Source organism: Labrus mixtus, chromosome 10 (assembly GCF_963584025.1).
Source record: "Labrus mixtus chromosome 10, fLabMix1.1, whole genome shotgun sequence".
NCBI classification, from domain to species: domain Eukaryota; kingdom Metazoa; phylum Chordata; class Actinopteri; order Labriformes; family Labridae; genus Labrus; species Labrus mixtus.
Window position 1 is genome coordinate 21,482,111 of NC_083621.1, and position 21,289 is coordinate 21,503,399.

At 40.2% G+C, this 21,289-nt stretch overlaps 1 protein-coding gene across 2 annotated transcripts; it reads right to left on the reverse strand.

Moving 5' to 3' along the window:
• Positions 1 to 2,645: 2,645 nt before the first annotated feature.
• On the reverse strand, positions 2,646 to 19,161 carry smad5 (SMAD family member 5). Of its 2 annotated transcripts, none has more exons than XM_061048735.1 (7): positions 18,908 to 19,161; positions 8,807 to 9,696; positions 7,959 to 8,240; positions 6,885 to 6,992; positions 4,161 to 4,382; positions 3,808 to 4,064; positions 2,646 to 3,684 (listed from the first exon to the last, which is right to left on the reverse strand). In XM_061048735.1, exons 2-7 carry the CDS (start codon positions 9,207 to 9,209, stop codon positions 3,541 to 3,543), a joined length of 1,416 nt encoding a protein of 471 aa, XP_060904718.1. In that variant the 5' UTR covers positions 9,210 to 9,696; positions 18,908 to 19,161; the 3' UTR covers positions 2,646 to 3,540. The 2 variants fall into 2 exon arrangements, with proteins under 2 accessions (XP_060904718.1, XP_060904717.1); XM_061048734.1 differs by having other exon boundaries at positions 18,889 to 19,161.
• Positions 19,162 to 21,289: the final 2,128 nt, after the last annotated feature.

Here is a 21,289-nt window from a genome sequence, read left to right on the forward strand (position 1 = left end):
AAATGTATAACTTTAAATGTCGTAATGTTACGACTTTAATCTCTTGGATTTTTTCTTCTATGTGGCCCAAATCTTCTGTCATACACCTGAGGGACCATCACATCAGGTCCATTTTAAAAATGAGAGCACTCGTAACCCCACTGTGGATGTAACCTACTGTGGACAGTAAAGTGCTCTCAAAAGACTCATTAGAATCAGACCCTAATGACATAATGACATAATGACTCTCATTATGTTTGTACCTACTGGTACTGTCTCTCTGTCAATGAGCATTATGAAGCTTCAGATGTGGAGGAGCCTAAAACTGTTTGTGACCAACTGAAGATCAACTGTACAAATATATGATGATTGCTAAAAACATTACACAAAACATAATCATATTTAATGCAACAAAAACATTCACTTGCTGCAATCGTTTATTCACCTGCTGCAAAAATCATTTACCTGATACATTTTTCTCGCCTGCTGCAAACATTTGTAACTATTTTTTCCCCTGTTGCAAAATACATGTTCCTGATGCACTTTCTTTATTTTGCTGGAGTTTGAGCTCCTTACTGAACAGCAAACAAGAAGTAGCAACAGTGGTAAAGCTAGCCAACTAGCTAAGTTTTGAACCTACAAGCATTTGATGTTATGTTGTTCTCCTTAGGCTGCCCAAAGGCTTTAAATGACCTTCAGTCAGCAGATTGGGTTCCTACCTTTAGCCTTAATAATGAGAAATGTAAGTCCATATCAGAGGCCTCATACCTAAGAGAGGAGAGGACAATATTCCAGAGAGCAGATACAAAGATGCACAAGAGGAGCAGATGCTTTACTGGATGTCCACCAGTTAGCTTAGAGCCCTGGGCCATCACTGACATGAACCTGACATCAACACAGTATTAATAAATTGTTTTGGCAGTGTAGCCATATTTGAATAACACAAAAGTGATTCTGACAAAAAAAAGGGCAACCTTTGAATTGGGCTTACACAATGTGATGAACTCACCTGGTTCAGTAAATACATCAATAATTCACTAAAATAATAAGATCCTTCTCCCATATGTTCTTTGCAGTTGCAGGATGCCAGACACGTGTTACATTGGGTGACATTGAAAGGATGGAAGATGTTTTGTGGCACACCACAACAGAGCTGGGGAATTTTGAACTAAAGCTTTGGACACCCATTTTAGCCTACAGTCATTCGAGCAGATTGATTCTGCCTGTGTCAAATATACTGAAAAAAATGAACGGTTAAAGGCTGCCTTGATCATTGTGATGATAAATATATCAAATGATATAGGCTACTGTAAACAAGACATCAGAACCAGCCTGACAACTTCCTATTGGTCCACGTTTGTATTTCCTGTAAACTTCCTAAAGCTGTATCACCTTTACCAGCTCGTATTCTGAGGATTTGATTCAATGCAAACATTTAGTTTTTTTGCTAAATTCTGCTGCGACTGAGACTACATCTTCTCTGACACATTTCTCTGGTTCAAGGTCTGTAGCTCCACGGTTTCTTTGGCACAGGTTCAATCATATATTTCATAAGGACCTCTGGCTCTCTATCTCAAATTTAAATTCAAATTCAGAAGGGCTATACAAGCATGGACAACGTCTCTCAGGCTGTAACAGGATTGGCCTTATTTTGCTGCCTGTGTTCTTCCAGTATGTGCTGCAATTTATTTTGGTCAGAGAGTGACTCCAAGTCTGGGACTTTTTTTCTAATCTGGTTGAAGAACCCTTCTCTTATGTGTTCATATTTCCTGCAATGCAACAGGAAGTGAGTCTCTGTCTCCACCTGTCTATGTGGACAGAGCTCACACAGTCTGTCCTCTCTGGGCAGCCAGCTGTGTCAGTCTCTATGTTCAGGTTGTGATCACTGAGTCTGCACATGGTTACTGTCTTTCAGCACGCTCAGATAATCTACTACGCTCCACCGCCTGTTTACAGCCAAATAACACTGAAGTTTGCTTTGACTTTTTGGTGTGCATGTCCAATAATTCATATACCTGTCTGTTTCTCTCTCTCTAATTTGATTGGTCCAGATGTTTTGAGGGCTGTCCTGAGGCCTGCTGCTGTTGGACGGTGTGAGCCTCATGATCAGCTGGCTGAGGAGACTCACTGTTCTCCTCTTGGTAATGCACAACTTTTAACTGTAGGAGATGGGGTCACTGCTTTTTAGTGTTCATAAAATTTGATGTCTCTTTTTAGGATTCTAATTAAAAGAGGGAATTGTCACAGCTATTGCTGGGGGTGTTTCTGAGGACTAGGATGCTTGTACAAATCTGTTTGCAGAGTCTATTGGGTGTTTGTCCCATTTATCAAAATCTTGTGGCATTGTGGTGAAGAGGCATGTAAACCTAAAGGCAAAGCTTTCGATATACCAGTTGAACTTCATCCAACCCTAATCTATAGTCCTGAGTTTTTGCTAAAAATAAAAAAACAGGATTGTGGATATGGGCAAAATCAGTTTCCTCAGGAGGCTGGCTGGGCTCAGCCTTGAAGACAGGGTGAGGAGTTTATATTATGGAGAAAGCTCGCAGTCTGCTCTGTGGTTTGAGTGGTTAGTAGTACCACCAGGTTTGTTTATTGAGTTGTATTCCCTGGGTGTTTGTATCTTGCTTAGTATTACTAGAACAAATTACAAAATAAAACCATAATTGTTACTGAATAACTGTTTTATTTCTTTTAGCTAGTGTCAATATTCTATGAACATATTGCCTTGTACATACACCGAAATTTAAAAATGCCTCAGAAAAAACACAGAGTGCACTGCTCGTAGTTAATAGAATTAGTTTGGAAAATAGTCTCTCTTACTTGCGCAAGAGTACAAATAAGAATCCATAATGCTGTCCATTGTCTGATCATATTCAACCAACTAGTGCTTTTCCAAAAGTTATACAGTTGAAAACGTTGTTAGCTTATGGTATATTAAACTATTACAGTGATTGATCTCCCATGTTAAAAACAGTTCGACATACACAACCATCTCTTAAAGGCAGTAGCTCAGTGTTCTTTTTTATCGTGTAGAAAAAGAAAGAATGTGTTATAACTTAGCCCAATGCGTCATAAATGTTTGTTTCTTTACAATGTGAATGTCTGACACTGAGATGATGTCAGAAATGTTTTCAGAGATTTGTCATTGGTACACAAGGCAGAGTACTGAAATATTGGCTTCGTTATCAACTAAACATACAAACAAAAATATTTGACAAAAGAATAAAAACTTGATGCAAAAAATAATTTTGGACTTGTATTAAAGTGTGACAAATGTGCCCTCAATAGTTCCTGTTGTACTTCGTCAAGCTGTACTGTGTTAATGCTGTTACTAATACTTTTCCCTCTCCTTTTTAGGTATATGCTTGTGATGTTACAACAACTGAACAAATGGTTCAGACTGTTACATTTCCAGCCACAGTTCAATATCCTTTCCCAAAGTTAGGTGTAAACAGTTCAAAAAGTAAGAACAACTTAAATTACAAATCACAGAAGGGAAGAACAGAAAAATTAACAAAAATGTGGAAAGGATTTCCCCATACTCCAACAAGGCCATCATTAGGACACAGAGGAGATTGGGTTGAGAGGTGAGCCCATTTGAGTTAGCACCTTGTCCAGCCACTGAAGGGGCCCGTGCAGGTGCACCTCAATCCAGCAGGGGGTGCTGGTGACATCCTGTCTGTGATACTCTGCACCCCAGCCCTGTGAGAAAACAGAAAATATGATAGGATGATGTTTGCGTGATAACAAAAAAATGATGAGACTTGTATTGCGGTGTCTAGGTTGTATCATTACCCTCTTGAAGTTATTTCCTGGAAGCCTTACCTTGACAAAGCTCATCCTTATGGTACACATCTTAGTAAGCTCATAGACGGCCTCAAAGCCATGGTTGACTGATTGGGCCAACAGCTGAGCAAATTCTTGGTTGTTGAAAATCTTAAGGCTGCATCCACTGGGGATTTTGCAGACGGTTGTGGGATGAAAGCCATGGTGGTAATTACAGTTTCGGCTCTGGACAAAAATGCTGGTGTCACTGAGGCATTCTGCGTACACCTCCCCTCCCACATAGTACAGGTGCACTCCTAGTTAAAAGACATACAAATGATGGTCTGAGCATTAAAAGCGGCCTCTGTGAATGCCTACCAATGTACCTGTTGTGCTGTAACTGTTAGTCATACCTTTGCCAATGTGTCTGCGAGTATTCTCAATTGTAGAGTTACGGTTGACGTTTGACAGGAGTCCAAGGCAAAAGCGGTTCTTGTTGTTTGAAGGGTCAGTGAAGCCATCCACCAGTACACTGGTTGATGATGCATGGTAAGCCTCACCTACACGATTGTTGAGTTCATAGTAGACAATCGAGCACCAGTGGCTTGGCTCCTCATACTCAACTGGTTGTACATCTGGGGGAAAGAAAACAGGTGACCAGCATTTAAAATGGGTACTGCAGTCCAAATTCTAAATACTGGAGAGCGCTGTCTCCTCCCTAAAGTTGATGCTCACACAGGTTGCAGTGTCGTCAAAACTGAAGCTTCAGTGTTTAGCCAGCTCTGCATCGTTGTTGAAAACTTTCTGGGTTCTAACCTCTCCACATTTTTCAAAAGCATTTCCAACATTTCTCCCAGTTTGACCTTGTTTCTGCTCGTGGAGCTTTTTATAAAAATGCAGAGGCGTTTGAGGTCGGGTAATATCAGTTATATCTGAAGTTCCCTTGCCTGCTTCAAATAGTTCAACACCTGATGGTTTGCAGTTTGACCTGCAAACCGAGGCTTGTTCTAAACAGCTTTGTGAGAGTGCCTTAAAACCAACTACCTTCTCTGGTAAAAAACCAAACCAAGACCATTCAGGACCAGTCTAAAGTTAGAAAGAGGAAACACTGGCTGCTGCATTGTTGTCAGAGAAGCCAGAACTTCAACACAGCATGTTTTCTTAATGTCTGGTGATATTGTGAAGTTCTTTGATGATTTCATTCAGTAGATATCTGACATATTGCTCCTTTATTATGAGGGAGAGAAAACTGAGAGTTTGTATGCTTTGTATAGAGGCTATCAGGTACAATGGTAGCAATACAATTTAACCTGGTGAGATGCCATGGCAAAACCTGTGCTGGGAATTCTAGCATTACCAAGCAGCAGGCCTGCATATTTAACACTTTATTAAAGCAACAACTTAGCTATGTCTATCGTTACCAGGGCATCTGTAACCTATTGTATTTCTTAAATACCATACTGTGTAGATGTGTGATGGCTTTCATGACATGGTGAATATATTTGAGTGAGCTACAAGATGTGCTGTGTGTGTTAAAGAACTAACTGAAAACAAGAACTGCCAAAGGGGCGAGGGAGAACAACGAATTAGTCATTTCATCATTACAAACCCTGCAGCATTTCAATAATCGCTCACTCAATGTTTAATTTGTCTACCCTTCAACAGGTTTGAATGAAACTCAGTGTGTATGTTCAGGAAATAAACAATGATGTCTCCAGTCAGTTTCAACAGGATTGATCAAAGGCATCTTGAATATGAATGAATGACTGATTAAAACAAGATAATAAAAACAAACAAAACAAAAGTAAGAGTGCCCGAATAGAAGCAGGTAGAAGTAAAACGTATACATCCCTGACCCTTTCTAACTCTTATTAGTTCATATATTATTCCAACAAATGCTTAAATGGATTTACAACTTATATTCAAAAAGTGTCCCCTGTTTATTTTCCAACTTAAATAAATAACAATCCCAGTGTATTAACAGTCCTAATATCCACCCAGAGTGACAAATTAAATAGGAACACCCCTAAAACAACCTTTCCTCCGTAATGAGCAGATATGTGATAGGCCAAGCCCACTTTCATCAATCTTCTTGAGACCCAGCACTTCATTTATATTTGGGTTTCTATCTCTCATGCTACACATGTCACTCTATTAACTTATGCTGATCTTAAAAGAGAACAAATGGAGCTTTAAAATGACATCATGTGTGGGGGTCTGCAGCTTTGCCAAGTGCACTTCAAAGAGCTTTTCAAAAAAATGGCTGCCTTTCCAATTATTCCCAAAATAAAAGTATAAATCTGAAAATGAACAAAATATGGAACCTTTGACATGAATATTTCACATTTTTAAAAGTTAAACATAAAATGCAATGCGATACAGGGCACCAGATGAATCTAAGATGTTCATTTTCATCTACAGTATTTCTAACCACTGTTTATAAAACGTGCAACCTTTAGACACACAGAAGTCATCAAAAAGCACTCTTGCTATCTAGCAACTGATCTGCTAAATCATTTTCTTTATTCAACTACCTATATTCAGCTAAGCAATTAGCTTCTCTTGCTATGGCTTCTTTTTCTGCCTCTCCTGCTCTGTGTGTTAGATGTTTAGTTACTCCTCATCCTCCTTTACCGTTAATGGTACATGCATTTCATCTAATTTATCCCAGCTTTGGAGGCAAAGGATTCAGATTTAGAGTTGAGGTTCTGAACAACTGATCCACAGTCATCGTTTGCAATACGAGTTAGCCAGCCCCCTGTAGCCTTTGAGGGCAGACCTTGCCTAGCTTAAATATACCCCACTCAGAGACACACCCGCTGAGAGTGAGACTCCACAGTCAGAAACGTGAAGTTAGCAAAGTCAGCTGTCATAGTGAGGTGTATCCTCGGGGCAGAGTGGGAGATGTTGACTTGAAGTTGCTGACTAAAACAAATCGTTGATAAATTGTATTTCATGTCAGCACTAATGACTCCCGACTACACCAGTCACTAAGGTTAATGTGGAGTCCGTGTGTACTCTTGCTAAAATGATATTAGACTTTGTAGTGTTCTCTGGAACCCTCCCTAAACGGACCAGTGATGACATTTGTTTTAGTTTTTAAACATTGAGCCGATGTCAGTCTAAATGTTACTAACCTCCTCTTGTGATGGTCTGTGGAGCCACCGTGCTACTTGTTTCCATGGACTGGCTCTCCTGGCCAACTTGCTCATCGGGGGGCATGTAGGCAGGGGGTGGGGTGTCAGCTGTCATATAAAGGGTGCAGTTAGAAAGGATGAAACCAGGTGTTGCTGCTAGCACACAAACACACACCACAGAACATGTACCAGACATATGACTCACTTGTTAGGCCAAACAATGATCTATTCCTGACAGAGACGCAAAATTAGCTCATTATTGAGGCAAACAGGAAACCCCCACTTCAAGGCATTGAGGACATTTTAATGTTAATGATGCTTACTATGTTTTTCTATTTTGACAATTAAGCTTTTCCAGACAAACAATTATATATACAGTATATTCTGAAATCCTTAAATGTCATTAAAATATTTTCTGCCAACTTCCTGCAGCCACTAAGCCAACAGATATCGTCTGTAGAAAACTAAAACAGGATAGAGAAGAAATCCCCAGACACACATCATTTCAAACTACAAAGGGGTCCAAACCACTGGACAGTGGAAAACAGTTATTGCTAATCTTAGTAATAATTTCACTGAATTATTCAATGTATTGCATCCAAAATGTCTCATTACATATTTTGCTATAAATAGATAATCCGGAAAATAAGTAGAACCCGTATCAGTGTTTCCCACACATAGATCATACCTGGACGGGCCGTTCAAGTATATTTCTGTTTTTATTACATTTTTTCATTTATTCATAAAATTGCTGCGTGCACGAGAGAGCGAGAGAGATAGTAAGAGGAGAGAGCGCGTGACAGATTGCAGGCACACGCAAGGACCTCACGGCCTGAATGACAGCCTTCTTCGTCTTCTCTCGTAACCGAAAACTAAACTCATGTTTTGTCTGAGTTTTTATGATCACAGATCTACTTTTAGTTTGCCAATGCGTCGGCTTCTTCATGGAAAAACAGTCGTTGAATAAAATTACCTCTCATACTTTTAGTTAATCATTAAATTATTATCATCATTGTAATAAATGAAAGTAAAGTTTATTGTGTGACAACCAAATTTGCAGTTTATTGGGCATACCTGGTAGCTGGAATGGACTGGAGGGCCCCGAGCTGGCAGGAGAGTTTGGGTAAGTACCGCTGCTGGCTGGCGATGGAGGGTATGGGGAGTTAGGAGAGATGGGAAAGGAACCTCCTCCACTGTTGCTGCTGCCGCCCCCACTGTGCGGCTGCGGGAAGGATTCTGGAAAGGTGGCGTTGAGTGGCATGTGTGGCTCATTGTGGGTGAGATTGCGGAATTGTACCAGCAAGCTGTGCTGAGGGTTGAACTCGCTGTGTCGTGGTACCAGGACAGGAGGGAGCACTGGGAGGGAGAAACAAAGGGGTGGAAAAGAAAGTTGGTTAAATTCATACAAAACATAGTGAGGGGGAGGAATGTTATTTTCTTTCTTCTGAAACAACTGAATATTATACGTCAGGTACTGATGTCTAACACACACATCTTTGCCCTGAAAGCCTAGCTGACTTAACCCTTGTGAATAATGTATCATCTTCAGTTTTGACGAGGAAATGTAAGCTTCTAGACAGGCTTGGAAAAGTAGAAATGGAGGGGACAAGACTTGTAACACCACTACCATAAAGTTCTTGACTAACATTGTTATAAAATGTCTTATTATATTTTACCAAAGGTACAAAAACAAAGATATCGAATTTAAAATTAAATAATAGAAAATGAATAAAACCCTTAAATTGGAGAAAATAAAATAGACAATGTGTGGAGATTTTGCTTCTGATCTTTTTGTTACAGCTTTATCAGATCCTCATGTTTATGGGGGGAACAGTCAGATTGACACTGAGCTAAACATCATTACAAATATGGAAATGACGGGGAATAAAGTTCTCAGTTGTGACGGATTTCTGAGTACCCACCTGGACTCTCCACTCGTTTGTAGTGATATGGGTTGATGCAGACCTCCTTCTGTTTGGAACCAAACGGGTACTCGCACACCTCCAGAGGCTTAAGCTCATGGTGAGACTGGAGGTCAGGCCAGCGCCACACTCTGCAGTAGATAACGTGAGGCAGACCTTTTCTATGAGAAACCTGTAGTCGGCCATCCAATGATCTTGGAATAGTAACACACTTGCTGGGCTGCCCAGGGCAGCTAAGAGCCTTCTCCAAGTCCTCCATGGCTCCTTTCTTCTTCTTCAGCTTTTTCACCAGGGCATCCACAGCTTTTTCTGCCCATTTTTCCTCTTCGTCTCCTTGCTTCCAGCCAAGAAGCCGCTTCACTGCTGGGCTTGTGAAGGAGAAGAGACTGGACATGGAGGTCATGTTGCAGTCTGTATATGTTGAAGGGACCAAGGAGGGTCCACAGGTTTCCTACAAATAAGTTCAAACTAGAGTTTGAAATCAAAAACTTGTGAAAGAGAGGACCAGGGAAACTACTTGGGGTGAGGGGTGGGGAGTAGGAGTCTGACAGGCTAAAAGAGATAAGGGTGGGGTAGTGGACAGAGGGCCTAATACTTGTCTGACAGGAAGCAGGGGAAGGATGGGACTCTGCAAGCCGGATGCAGCTTCTGCTGCTCAGGAAGGGCCCTGCAGCAAGCTGGCCCTGAGCTGGGTCACCCCCACTTATGAAGAGAGAAGGAGCAGGCCACAGGAGCTGGGATCAGGACCTCCGTCCTCTGTCAAATTGTCTTGAGCCGGTTGACAGGCTTAGAAATAATGAAGTGCTCACTTCTTAACATCAAGCCCAAGCCACTTGCTAGATTGATTTCTCCATCAATAAAGAGTCCATGTTCTACCCCACTGCGGTGTCCTGCAAAACAAAGAGAAAAAAAGAGCAGATACATTACATCATAAGCAACACACTCATCAGTATGGCTTAATGTACATGGGCCCTCTAATGCAGTGATTCTCAAACAGGGGTACCAGAACCCCCAGGGGTCCGCAAACCATAGCTTGGGGGTCCGCGGAATAATTTACAAACAATTGTCAAAGTGTGCTATATCATTGAAAAAGCATATCTACAAAGTGGGACCTCTTGCACCAATATAATCAGCTATTTTGTCTAATACTCCCGCCCACTTTAGTTTTGTGCCATTAGATCAATTCTGATATGATCGTGACATCACTTCATAGTGCGCAATGATTAAAACACCTCTGAGCCAACATTTTCTCAAGGTTTATAAAATGAATTACTGTGTGTAAATGTAGCCTAATTCTATTCTTGCAAAGTATAGTACATTAAACATAGTATTAATACATGCTTATCAACGATACGATAATGAGGGGGTTCTTTGGAAAAATGTCTCACCTGAAAGGGGTCCATGGTCTAAAAAAGTTTGAGAACCCCTGCTCTAATGTTCCCAATATTTGTAAAAACATCACAATTATAATACAATATAAACATTTAAATAAGAAAAAAAGTTCAATTAATTTTTAAGGCGTCTCGCACTTCTGCACACAATATTGGGCTGGTGTAACCAGCAATAAGGATTAAACCACTTAGCCAAGAATAACAAGAAAAAATCATTTCTCGTCTTGTGACTACCCAAAGCGCTTTTACACCGCTTGTCCCACCTACACTTCCACACACTGATGGCAGAGGTTGCTATGTAGAGAGATCATCAGAAGTAACTCATCCAAATCACATACATGCATACGCTGCCGCCAAAGCAGCGGGAGCAACTTGGGGTTAAATGTCTTGCCCAAGGACACATCGAACCTGCAACCTTCCGGTTGAAAGACGACTGAATCTACCAACCGAGCCACAGCCGGCCCATATGGAACCGTTTGCGATCTGTCCTAACTGACAGGGGACAAGAAATGTTTATTTACAGAGTTTGCACAGTTACTTTCTACACTTTTGACGGTGACCCAACGAAGCCTTTGAATGAGCCAATGAGACTGAACAGTCTGCTAAGAGTCAAACAGAGCTGTGCTCAAACAGTCAGCGATGGGAGATATAATCATGTTGTTTAAACTGTTGCCACCTGAGTTTTTCTGCGCTCAGCTGTTGTGACAACAGAATCTAAAATGAAACAGAAGGAGGCGATATCAGCAAGTGCGTACCTCGGATGTTGACTCAAAAGAGGAAACAGTACTGAATAATAACTAAGTGGTGCAGAAAAAGCTCAAATGGTGATGAACATGTATCAATATGCAGAGAAAGACATTTGGGTGGCTAAAAAATAGAGATGCATTAGAGATTTTTTACTTAGTCTGACCTGCCGATACAGGTTTTGGCCGATACCAATTATCTGTCTTTAAAGCTCTATTATTGACAGCAAATGCGAACCATTTTTGGAAGATGTCTTTGATTTATATTATTTTTTTGTTAACACTGACTGTTAACGGTTACAAAAAAACCCTAAAAACAAGTAACATGACCATCTCTAATTCTCACTCATATGAATCTCCACTAGAACATTTAGAGAGTCAAACCCTTTGTTACCTGAATTCTACTTCAGTTTTATGCCATAAACATGGAAGTGTATTTATGTTAAGTAAAACAAACAAACAAACAAAAGTATTAAATGATCTTTAACACATTAACTGAATTCTCTGCATTAAATGTTCACTTGAAAGATTCAAACAGCCATTACTCTTTATCCCGAGGTTTTTAAATGTATCACAATAATGAATCAAAAGATAGAAACAGAAGTTTACTGCTTTACTCTGTTCAGCTGAATTCTCCCTGACTCCTGAAGAAATTATCACTTACAGACTCTCTCACCTGTCTGCCTCTATCTCTCACTGCCTCGGTGAATGCTATTTGTGGTTACAAAGACTTAATCATGTTTATACCCATTAATAATCAATATTAATTGAAAGAGGTTGGCATAAAAATCTATGTAAAAATCGAGATTCTTCTCTTCTAAGATTTAAAATCGATTCATAACTTCCAAACTTCTTTTAATTAAAAAAAAAAAAGAGGGGGAGGGGGGGCTGGAGGGTCTAATCAGTCACTCCCTTCAAAGTGCTAAAGCTAGCTTTAACTCAGTAGAATGCCAAATAGAGCAACAACAAATTCAGCCAGTCTCAAAGATGACTGGAGTAGATCCTGAAGTAATAATTCATAAATAGTCATTGAGACCATGGATCTATGAATTCAGAATCATTTTCAATCGAAAATCAATTCTGAATTGAATCATAACCCCCAAGAATTGAAAACGAATCGTGAGACAACCAAAGATTCCCAGCCCTATTAATTTATAATATTTCAAAGTGATAGGCTGCTTCTCAAATCAGGACAAACTCGCTCATACACTGAGGCTTTATCATTCAAGTGTCCTTCCGTGACCAAATATTATTACAGGAATATTAATTAATATGTTAACGTGCTCCACTTGCCAGTCAGTCACAGGGCTGACATACAGAGATTGACAAGCAGCCACAATCACACCTACATAGGGGAGCACAATTCTTGCTAAAATGTGAATCACAATTTTTCATGAGAATTGAGATCAGGATTCTCTCACAGGATTTGTATTTTTTCAACTCTACGTGAAACCATGGCCAACTCCAACACGTTAAGTGCATGTTATTCAAGACGATGGGCCATCTTCTGCAAAACCTGCTAGGTAAAAAGTTGCAGCTGTGTCAAACACATTTAATTTGATGCTGCATTTGCGACATTAGACCACCACATAGCATATACTCCTAAGTAAAGATAATACATAACAACAGTGATATCATGTTAGTTGCAATTAGTTACTTGATGAAACATTGAATTCATCAGGAATTTAGTGTAATCATGTCACTTATAATCAACAGCGTAGCAGCAACAGTTTTGGCTTCAGTGTAGAGTAAACAAACAGTAACACTGCATCATGTTGTCTATGTAAGACAATAGTCCTCATCCATGTACTGTAAACACTAACTTGTAAGTTAATATACCAGGTGTTAAACACAAACATTTTGAGCTTTTAGACTTCAGGCACTCTAACACAGATTACATTCATAACAATGATCAATTATCAATAACACTGCATGAGAGATGTTCTCAATTTTATTTCATTTCTATTGTTTCTACTAAAACCTCAAACAAACAAAAACAATCATTTATAGGATCTTCTCATGGCACATTTGAGGTCAAGGCTGATTGAATGACAGACACACTTGAACCTGCCTGCACGATGATACAGTATGCTGCACGGTAATAATTGCCAAAATCCAGTAGGGCTGTGCTCAAAAATCAATATGTCAATATATTGTCATGTGCTCCTTGCAAATACATGTATCGATGCAGATTCAGGGAAAAAAAAGTTTTAATTGCAACCCCGTTATCACTGCTGGTGAGCTGTGTGTGGAGGCTTGTAATCAAAACCAAGAGAGAACAGAATCACATCTGCAGCAAGCAGCTGCACATAACGGGACAATAAAAACCACACAAGTTTGGTGTTATAACTTAAAAATACTAAATTTTAGTGCTTTCGCACTTGTAGAAATCTCCTGAAAAAGTCAAGATATTTCCCGGAGGAGCTCTATATGTGAACACAAACAGCTGAATTTTTCGCTCAGACTTCAGAGTTTCTCCTGCCAGATCCCTAGTATTTTTCCGAAGCAAGTCTGAGTGGGCTGATGTGAGAACGCAGCAGGATATTCTCCGGAGAATTCACCTTGAGCCAATAGTAGGGGGAGTGACGTTTCTATACAGTTACTGCTGCAAAGGTGCATAGAGTGTCTGCACGCAAACACTACGATCTCTGTGCACGTAATTAAACGGCTGCATTACGTTTTCTGTTCGCCAGTAAGTTGTTCTCCGCTGTTTTTTTGATGTTGTCATTCCGTTGGACTACACATAGCAATGATATAAAGGCAATCATTGTCATTCTAGCAGACTCTGTTGCTTCGTCCGCTACTTCAGCGTTGTTATTTAACGTCACTCACGTCTTATCTCAGGAGAACCCCGCCCGCCCTCCCGTCTGACAGGGATAGTCTCCAGCTGTGAGGTGTACAGTATATGTGAGAACAGCCAGGTCGGGAGAATCTCTGGAGCAGTCCTCCTGAAATTATCTAAATATTTTCCAGAGCGCATATGTGAAAACAGCTATAGACGTCTCTCTTTTTCTTTCACAATCTGGTCCCCTGCAGAGTATATAGAGGAGTACAAAATGAGGGAGATCGATCAGTAGGGATGGGTATAGTAATGATTTTATTGAAAGCAGTAGCGGTATTGGTACTACTTATCGATACATCAGGGTGCTGTGTATTAATTTAATAATAGGATATCAAGACACATTGCTCTCTCACGGGCCAAGAAAGAGCGAGAGGCGCATGTTGACAGTGAAGCAGACGCAACATAAAAACAGTAAGTTAATCTTGTGCCTGATTTAAAGTTGTAGTTTTAAGCTTTAAAAAATGTTTGCAAGATACTGACCAGTTTAACCACTTATATTCCTGTATAATGTTTTTAAATGCACAAAAGCTGTGCTGATAAGTTTATTATATGTTTTTAAATGTCTTTGTTGGGGGTCTGGGTGTCTCCCTCTGAACAATTTTAAAGCACGAGAAATGTTTTCTCTACATTCTGATAAATTTTTATGCACAATGAGCATTTTCTGCACCACTTTAAAATGATTTAGTAATGTGTCCTTTTTTGTATCTTTAAATCTATTTTAGTGTTCATCAGGAACCTGTTTATACAGTGATGCATTCATTTAAAAACATGTAGACTTCAAACGTAATACAGAATGTGATTATGAGAGCTGCTGACTGACATCACGTCAAGCAGCAATAATGGAAATCAATGAATAGAAATACATTATTGTAGGCCTACTCGTTCAAACATTTTTTTAACTAACGAGGTCCGGACCTCGCTAATATGATCACCTCTGGGGGTGCACAGATAGATCACCATGTGAACGGAACCTGCAGGTTTTCAGCCTGCTCGGCCCTGATCAGTGACCGGCCGGTCCACATAAGTAAAGCCAATTCGGTGGCGATCAGACTCACATAAGCCATTTCATGCCCCGCGTAGTGACACAAAAACTATTGGATGGCCACACACACAACAACATGCAGGCAGTGAAGACGTGAGGCGCACATCAGCAGAGAAGAAAATGGTTCGATAAACAGGAGGAGAAACTCTCTGCCCATGGCAGATCAGCTCGTGTGTGCTGCCCGTATGTGTGCGCTCCTGCTGTGTGTATATCTCCCTTGCAGACGTATGCAATTAATATTCCCGTTATATTATTTGACAATGGAGGGACACTTGAATGATGAAACCCCAGAGTATCAGCACGTAATTAAAAAGTCTGACCTGATGTGAGAAGTATCACTTAAACGCTGCAAATTGAAAATCAAGTGCAAACTCCTAAAACAAATGCAACAGCTGAAACACGCTGCAAAAGAAACAAGCCCGCTGCAAAAAAGGTTTAAAAAAAATGCATTAACATCTACTGTGCTGTGGATACAGAAACAAAACAAGTCAAAAACATAAATATTCAGAAAATAACTGCAAATACAGAAACACTGGAAGTTCAGCCTTCACAACGGAAGTGCTCCAGGCCTGTAGGGGTGCTCTGTGGAACTGTTTATGTTTAGATAGGGAAGTTGTGTCGTTGCAAGACACAGAATAACATCAATATTAAAAACCCAGAGATTAAAGTGAGACTGGCTTGGATTTTGACATTGGGGTCGAGTCAGACGAGAGGGAGTTCTGTTACTCGGGATGCCTGGAGCTAGTGCTAACTCTGGGGCAAATGAGCTCCAACTCCAACTCTTCCCTTTGCAGCCGCTTTCACAGCCTGAGACATCGTGCTTTCGCCATACCAAGAGAAAGAGTCCTGGTTAAACTCAATGCTCATCTCTTTGCTACAGTTTAACATAACTTCCCTGTCATCAAACAAGGACACTTCAGTGTTTCCCCTAGGTTGCAGTTGTAGCAGTGGTAGTGAAGTGGAATAATGTTTTAGTAACTATTTACATTTATTGGACAACATAATTAACCAACAACCAACCTATTGTCATAACCCAGGAAGTGGGTAATGGCAAAAAGACGAAAGGAGTCATTTACCAAAGAAAATGAATCATTTATTTCATAACTCATTTTTTTTAAATATCAGCAACTGTGGCCATATTTCAGCAGCGGTGCACCACCACTGCTAGATGCATATAGGGGAAACACTGCACTTTACCCAAGGAGAAACCCCCTTCCCTGGGCCTGATAAGTTCAAAATACTGGTGGTCTGAAGTCCCGTACTCATGCCGGGCAACAGTACTGGTAGCCGGGCAGCTAACTTAACAGAGCTACTTGTCAACAAGACCTAATTTCTCAAAGTCGGACAGAATGGCAGACGCAAAACAAAAACTGGACATTTAATCGTGAAATCTTGTGCTGCTCTGTGTTAATCTCAGGTCATCAGAGATGTTTATGAAAGACTAGAGTCTCTTCACAGAGACAAACAGTGCCAGTTGTCTCATGTGAATGAGTCCTTCGCAGGCTGAACGTGCATTTGTAAATCAATGTCTTATATTTTAATTTATTTTTTAGGTAGAGGCAACCCATGCCTGCCGACTCTCTACTCTGCAGATTTTTTTTTACTTTTGACGATGATACAGTGCCGCCACACACCAGCATAATGCAGTAATTGCAACTGTACATAACAAATTCACCAAACGTTGTCCTCAGAAAAACATGTTCTCAGTGACAGCATGGGTCATATTGGCCAAAGCTCTGGCAGTACAAAATCTGATAGAAACAAAATCCTTTTTCAACAAGAGGTTTTTCTATTCACAATACATTGTTCTGTATTGGAATGATGAGGTGCGTCCCTCAGATGCATGGAAACTGAGCTGATGGTGTCCTTTTAGTTTTGGGCTGGGCAATGTATCGAATTTGTGAGATATATCGATATTTTAGAAGGAAATATAGGGTAAGACAATATTTTTTTTGTTTTGTTTGTTTTTTCAGACAATATTGTTTATATCGTAGAGTAGAGTTCAAATTATGTTAAACGTTTCTTGAATACAGCCGCCCGCTTGGACTTCTCTCACTGTCTGTCCCTCTTCACCCTGCTCCACCTCTCTCTCCCTCTCAGCAAAAAAACAAAACTGTGTGTATCTTGTTATGCAGGAAAGGAACATTAATTATATTTAAGGAGCATCTTATTTTTTTACATTTCACCAAGGGTGTTTTTGTTGTCATATTTTATGTACATGTTGACAATTGACAGCAGGAAGGCTGTTAATAAAAGTGCCTCTTTGACATTTGAAATGTGGCCCATGTGGATTTGACTCTTTACAGAAAAAATAGAGATATATATTGTTTATCAATATTCAGCTAGAAATACTGAGATATGGTTTTAGGTCTATATAACCTAGCCCTAATTTTAATGCATCAGAAACTCAGGATGCGAACCAGACGACCCCACATCGGAGAACAACACAGAACATGACAGCTACTTTATTGACCACATTGTGGCTTATTTTGAGTCATTTGAGTCCGATTCAGCCAGAACACTCCGGGATTTTGCGACAATAAAGGCTGTCCACGTTGTGAATCATGCTTGTGCATGAGCCATACCGTGCTGAAGCACACCTCTTCCAAGCGTGCCAGGGCCAAGGCAGTGTACCGTGCTTGGGCACGGATCGGAGCAATCTCACACTAGTCAGACTAACTGGACTTTAGGGACGAAGCGTGCTTAGGGTTGCCTAGTGTGAGTGCACACTAAGAAAACTTCCACCCTTACTTAACAGTTCCTTTTTCTGACATTCACCAGACAATCCTCAAGCAGCTTTTTATTCATCCCCAGATATGTCAATGCCTTTGTTGCTCTACATCAGCAATCATTTATGAGTTTATGGTAGAGGGGCAAGTACAGCAAAGAATAAATTTAACATTCAAAGACAGGGATGGCTCAATCATTCTAAGAGGAGACATACCGTTTCATGAACTTAATATTTTATACATTACACTTTCCAGGATTAACCACTGCAACAATCAATTTAAAGTCATTTTACCATTTAAATGAGTGTTTGGCCCTTAAGACACAAGGTAATCAAACTGATAACATCACACTTATGCCTCATTTTGCTTTCACCATCAACTGTTAACAAATAAATAAACACTTTCTGAACATACATTTTAAATATCTCTCTTTTATGTTCAGTAAATGTTGATTTATGTTGAATTGTTACTGAATATTACTGATTGAAAAGACGTTTTCTTACATCCTGAGCAGTGTCGTTGAATAATATTACTCAGCATTACCACACACTATTTTAAAGATCAGGAGATTAAATGTAGGCCCCAATGAATACTGATCTCTTCACACTTATCAGAAGGCCATTCCTAAAAACATGAAAAATAACCCGAATGTGTGAACTACAAATATCCGGAAAGATGTCATTATTCCTGGAGTTAACTCGAGGAATAATGACATAATATTGACACAAGACGACCCACGCATCATAGATAACTCTGATGTGTGAAACAATTATCAAGTATGAAGTACAGGAGACAGACGAAGCCCCCCCCCCACCCACAAGACAGAAAAGAGAGAGAAAAGATGGTTTACAAATACCAAAACAGTTGTATGTAAAAGTAACTTACTCGTCAATATGAAGTGGTTCACACAAATACGTACAATAAACAATAAACCTCATTGCGGAGGCTTTAGCTTATCCTTGTATGTAGCTAATGTAAGCAACCTCGAGAATTTGCTAACTAGCTAAGCTAACATCAGAACTCAAATCGGTTCGTTTGAACTTACAGGGAGATACATAAGAAACACAAACACTGGATTTGTGAAGGTATAAAGTTACGGGTGCCTTCTTCTAGTTGTAGTTTTATATGCTTTACACTTTCAGCACACGTCTCTTTATTCTTACTCCTCTTCCTCCTTTCCAGAAACTTTTTGAACTTCTCACATCTAAGGCTAAGCTAATGCTAGCTGTTAGCCCAGTCCTCCGAGGGAAAGTTATCCTGTGTCCTGCGCACCCTGCCATTGTAGCTAACTAAACTACTTTTCAGTGTTATAAGTATACGGCGTTTGTCACATACCCTTTATCAATGCACGCACCTCTTTGACTTGATTTCTTTCGATGTTCAATGATAGGTTCTGCTTTCTCAAAGATTTTCTATCGTTCTCCAGCAGAGCTTCCCTCCGTCTCCCCCTGCCATATCCTCCAGCTCCTGGACACAAGTAGTTCGGTGGGGCGTAATGTAGATCACTCCGCCATCCTGACAAACTAGTACTTACTTTTACGGTGAAGTTAGGAAGAATTTCAAGACGTATTACTTGAAACGTGCTATTGTAACATAAGTCACAACAACTTTCTTACATCCTGCTTTTGTAAACATGAACTCAGTGGCTCACTTTTCAAATTATTAATTGGCTCCGCCTGCGAATAGAGAATGTGTGTAATGTCCCAAATGCACACACGCTTTCCTCCTTGTAGTCCGTGGGCCAGAGCCCAAAATTCATTTGTACTACTGATGGTGGCAAAACTTAGTAATAATTTATAAAAATGTCATCGTCTGAAGATTATATTTTGGTATGAGAAACATTCCTGAGTGGCAGCTGTGTCGCAGTATAACCAGCTTTCAAAGTCAACCACCCCTAAATTAAAATGCATTTTAGACGCTGGTGCATATCCTGGTTTAGCCTACGCTCATGGTCAGGACATTTTTAAAATTTGTATAATTTCGTGTTATCATTTTAAACAGAGACCTTTCATTCAAGACCAATTGTGAATCTTTCTGACAAATATTAAGGTAACTGGATCGTCAAATAGTCAATTAGGGTGGATTAGGATAATGTGGGACATTTTTTTATATTTCGATTTGTGTCACATATTTTCATATTAAGAGAACACATAATATCAGTAACAATGTCTATATAGAAATCTCCAAGATATCTCCTCATACAATTAGAAGACAAATTACAGAGATTGTGCTCATAGGTAAAATGGCACACATATTAATGTTTCCTGTGCCGAATGTTTTCAGAATTTGTGGATTGTCTAATCTGGGACAGTGGTGTCTGAAATCTGGGACAGCAGTTTTAAGGCTTAAAATTACTTTGATTCATACAAAGCAGGCTTATTTGCAAAAACACTCATAGTAAAATGTGCACACACATGAATTAGACCAACAATGTTTGTCAGATAAGCTACACCATGTAAACCATGTACAGTGTACAAAGAAAATATATTTTACGATATTTTAAAATATTAATTTTTTTTTTTTTCAATAAAAGTAAATAATTACAAAGTATTTTATTGAAAAGGCAACATCAAAGACTGCAATATGTCTCTGAGTTCCTGTCCAGAAATGATCTGTTTGACCCAAATCAGTCAGGCTTTAAGTGGGGCCACTCTACTGAAACTGCACTACTGTCAGTAACAGAATCGCTACGAGCTGCCAGAGCTGCGGGTCAGTCCTCAGTTCTATTACTGCTAGACCTGTCTGCTGCCTTTGACACAGTCAACCATCAAATCCTCCTATCCACGCTCTCTGAACTTGGCATCTCAGGATCTGCCCTCTGCTGGTTCGTGTCCTACCTCTCTGGGCGATCCTTTAGAGTGTCGTGGAAGGGAGAAGTGTCGAAAGCGCACAGCTTATCCACAGGGGTACCTCAAGGGTCAGTGCTTGGTCCCCTTTTCTTCTCCATATACACAAGCTCACTTGGTTCAATAATCCGCTCTCATGGCTTCTCATACCACTGCTATGCTGACGATACCCAGCTCTTCCTGTCATTCCCACCAGACGATGTTACAGTCTCTGCAAGAATCTCATCATGCCTTGCTGATATCTCTAAATGGATGAATGAACGCCACCTTCAACTCAATCTTTCAAAGACTGAGCTCCTTGTCATCCCAGCCAGTCCCTCTATGCAACCACAGATCAATATCCAGCTTGGAACAACCAAACTCATGCCCACAAAGTCTGCCCGGAACCTGGGTGTCATGATTGATGACCAGCTAACTTTTAAGGTTCAAGTAGCCTCGATTGCCCGGTCATGTCGATTTGCCCTGTACAACATCAGGAAGATCAGACCTTACCTGTCAGAACACGCTACACAGCTCCTGGTACAGGCTCTTGTGATATCACGCATCGACTATTGCAACTCTCTACTGGCAGCTCTTCCTACATGCACTATCAAACCCCTGCAAATGATACAAAATGCAGCAGCACGACTGGTCTTCAACCTTCCTAAAAGAGCACATGTCACTCCGCTGTTCATCTCCTTACACTGGCTCCCAGTTACTGCTCGCATCAAATTTAAAACTCTCCTGCTCGCTTACAAAACAGCGACAATAACGGCTCCTCCTTACTTTAACTCTCTCATCCAGGTCTACACTCCCTCCCGCCCACTACACTCTGCCAATGAAAGGCGTCTGATCCAACCTTCACAACAGGGTCCTAAGTCTCTGACTAGACTCTTCTCCTCTGTTGCCCC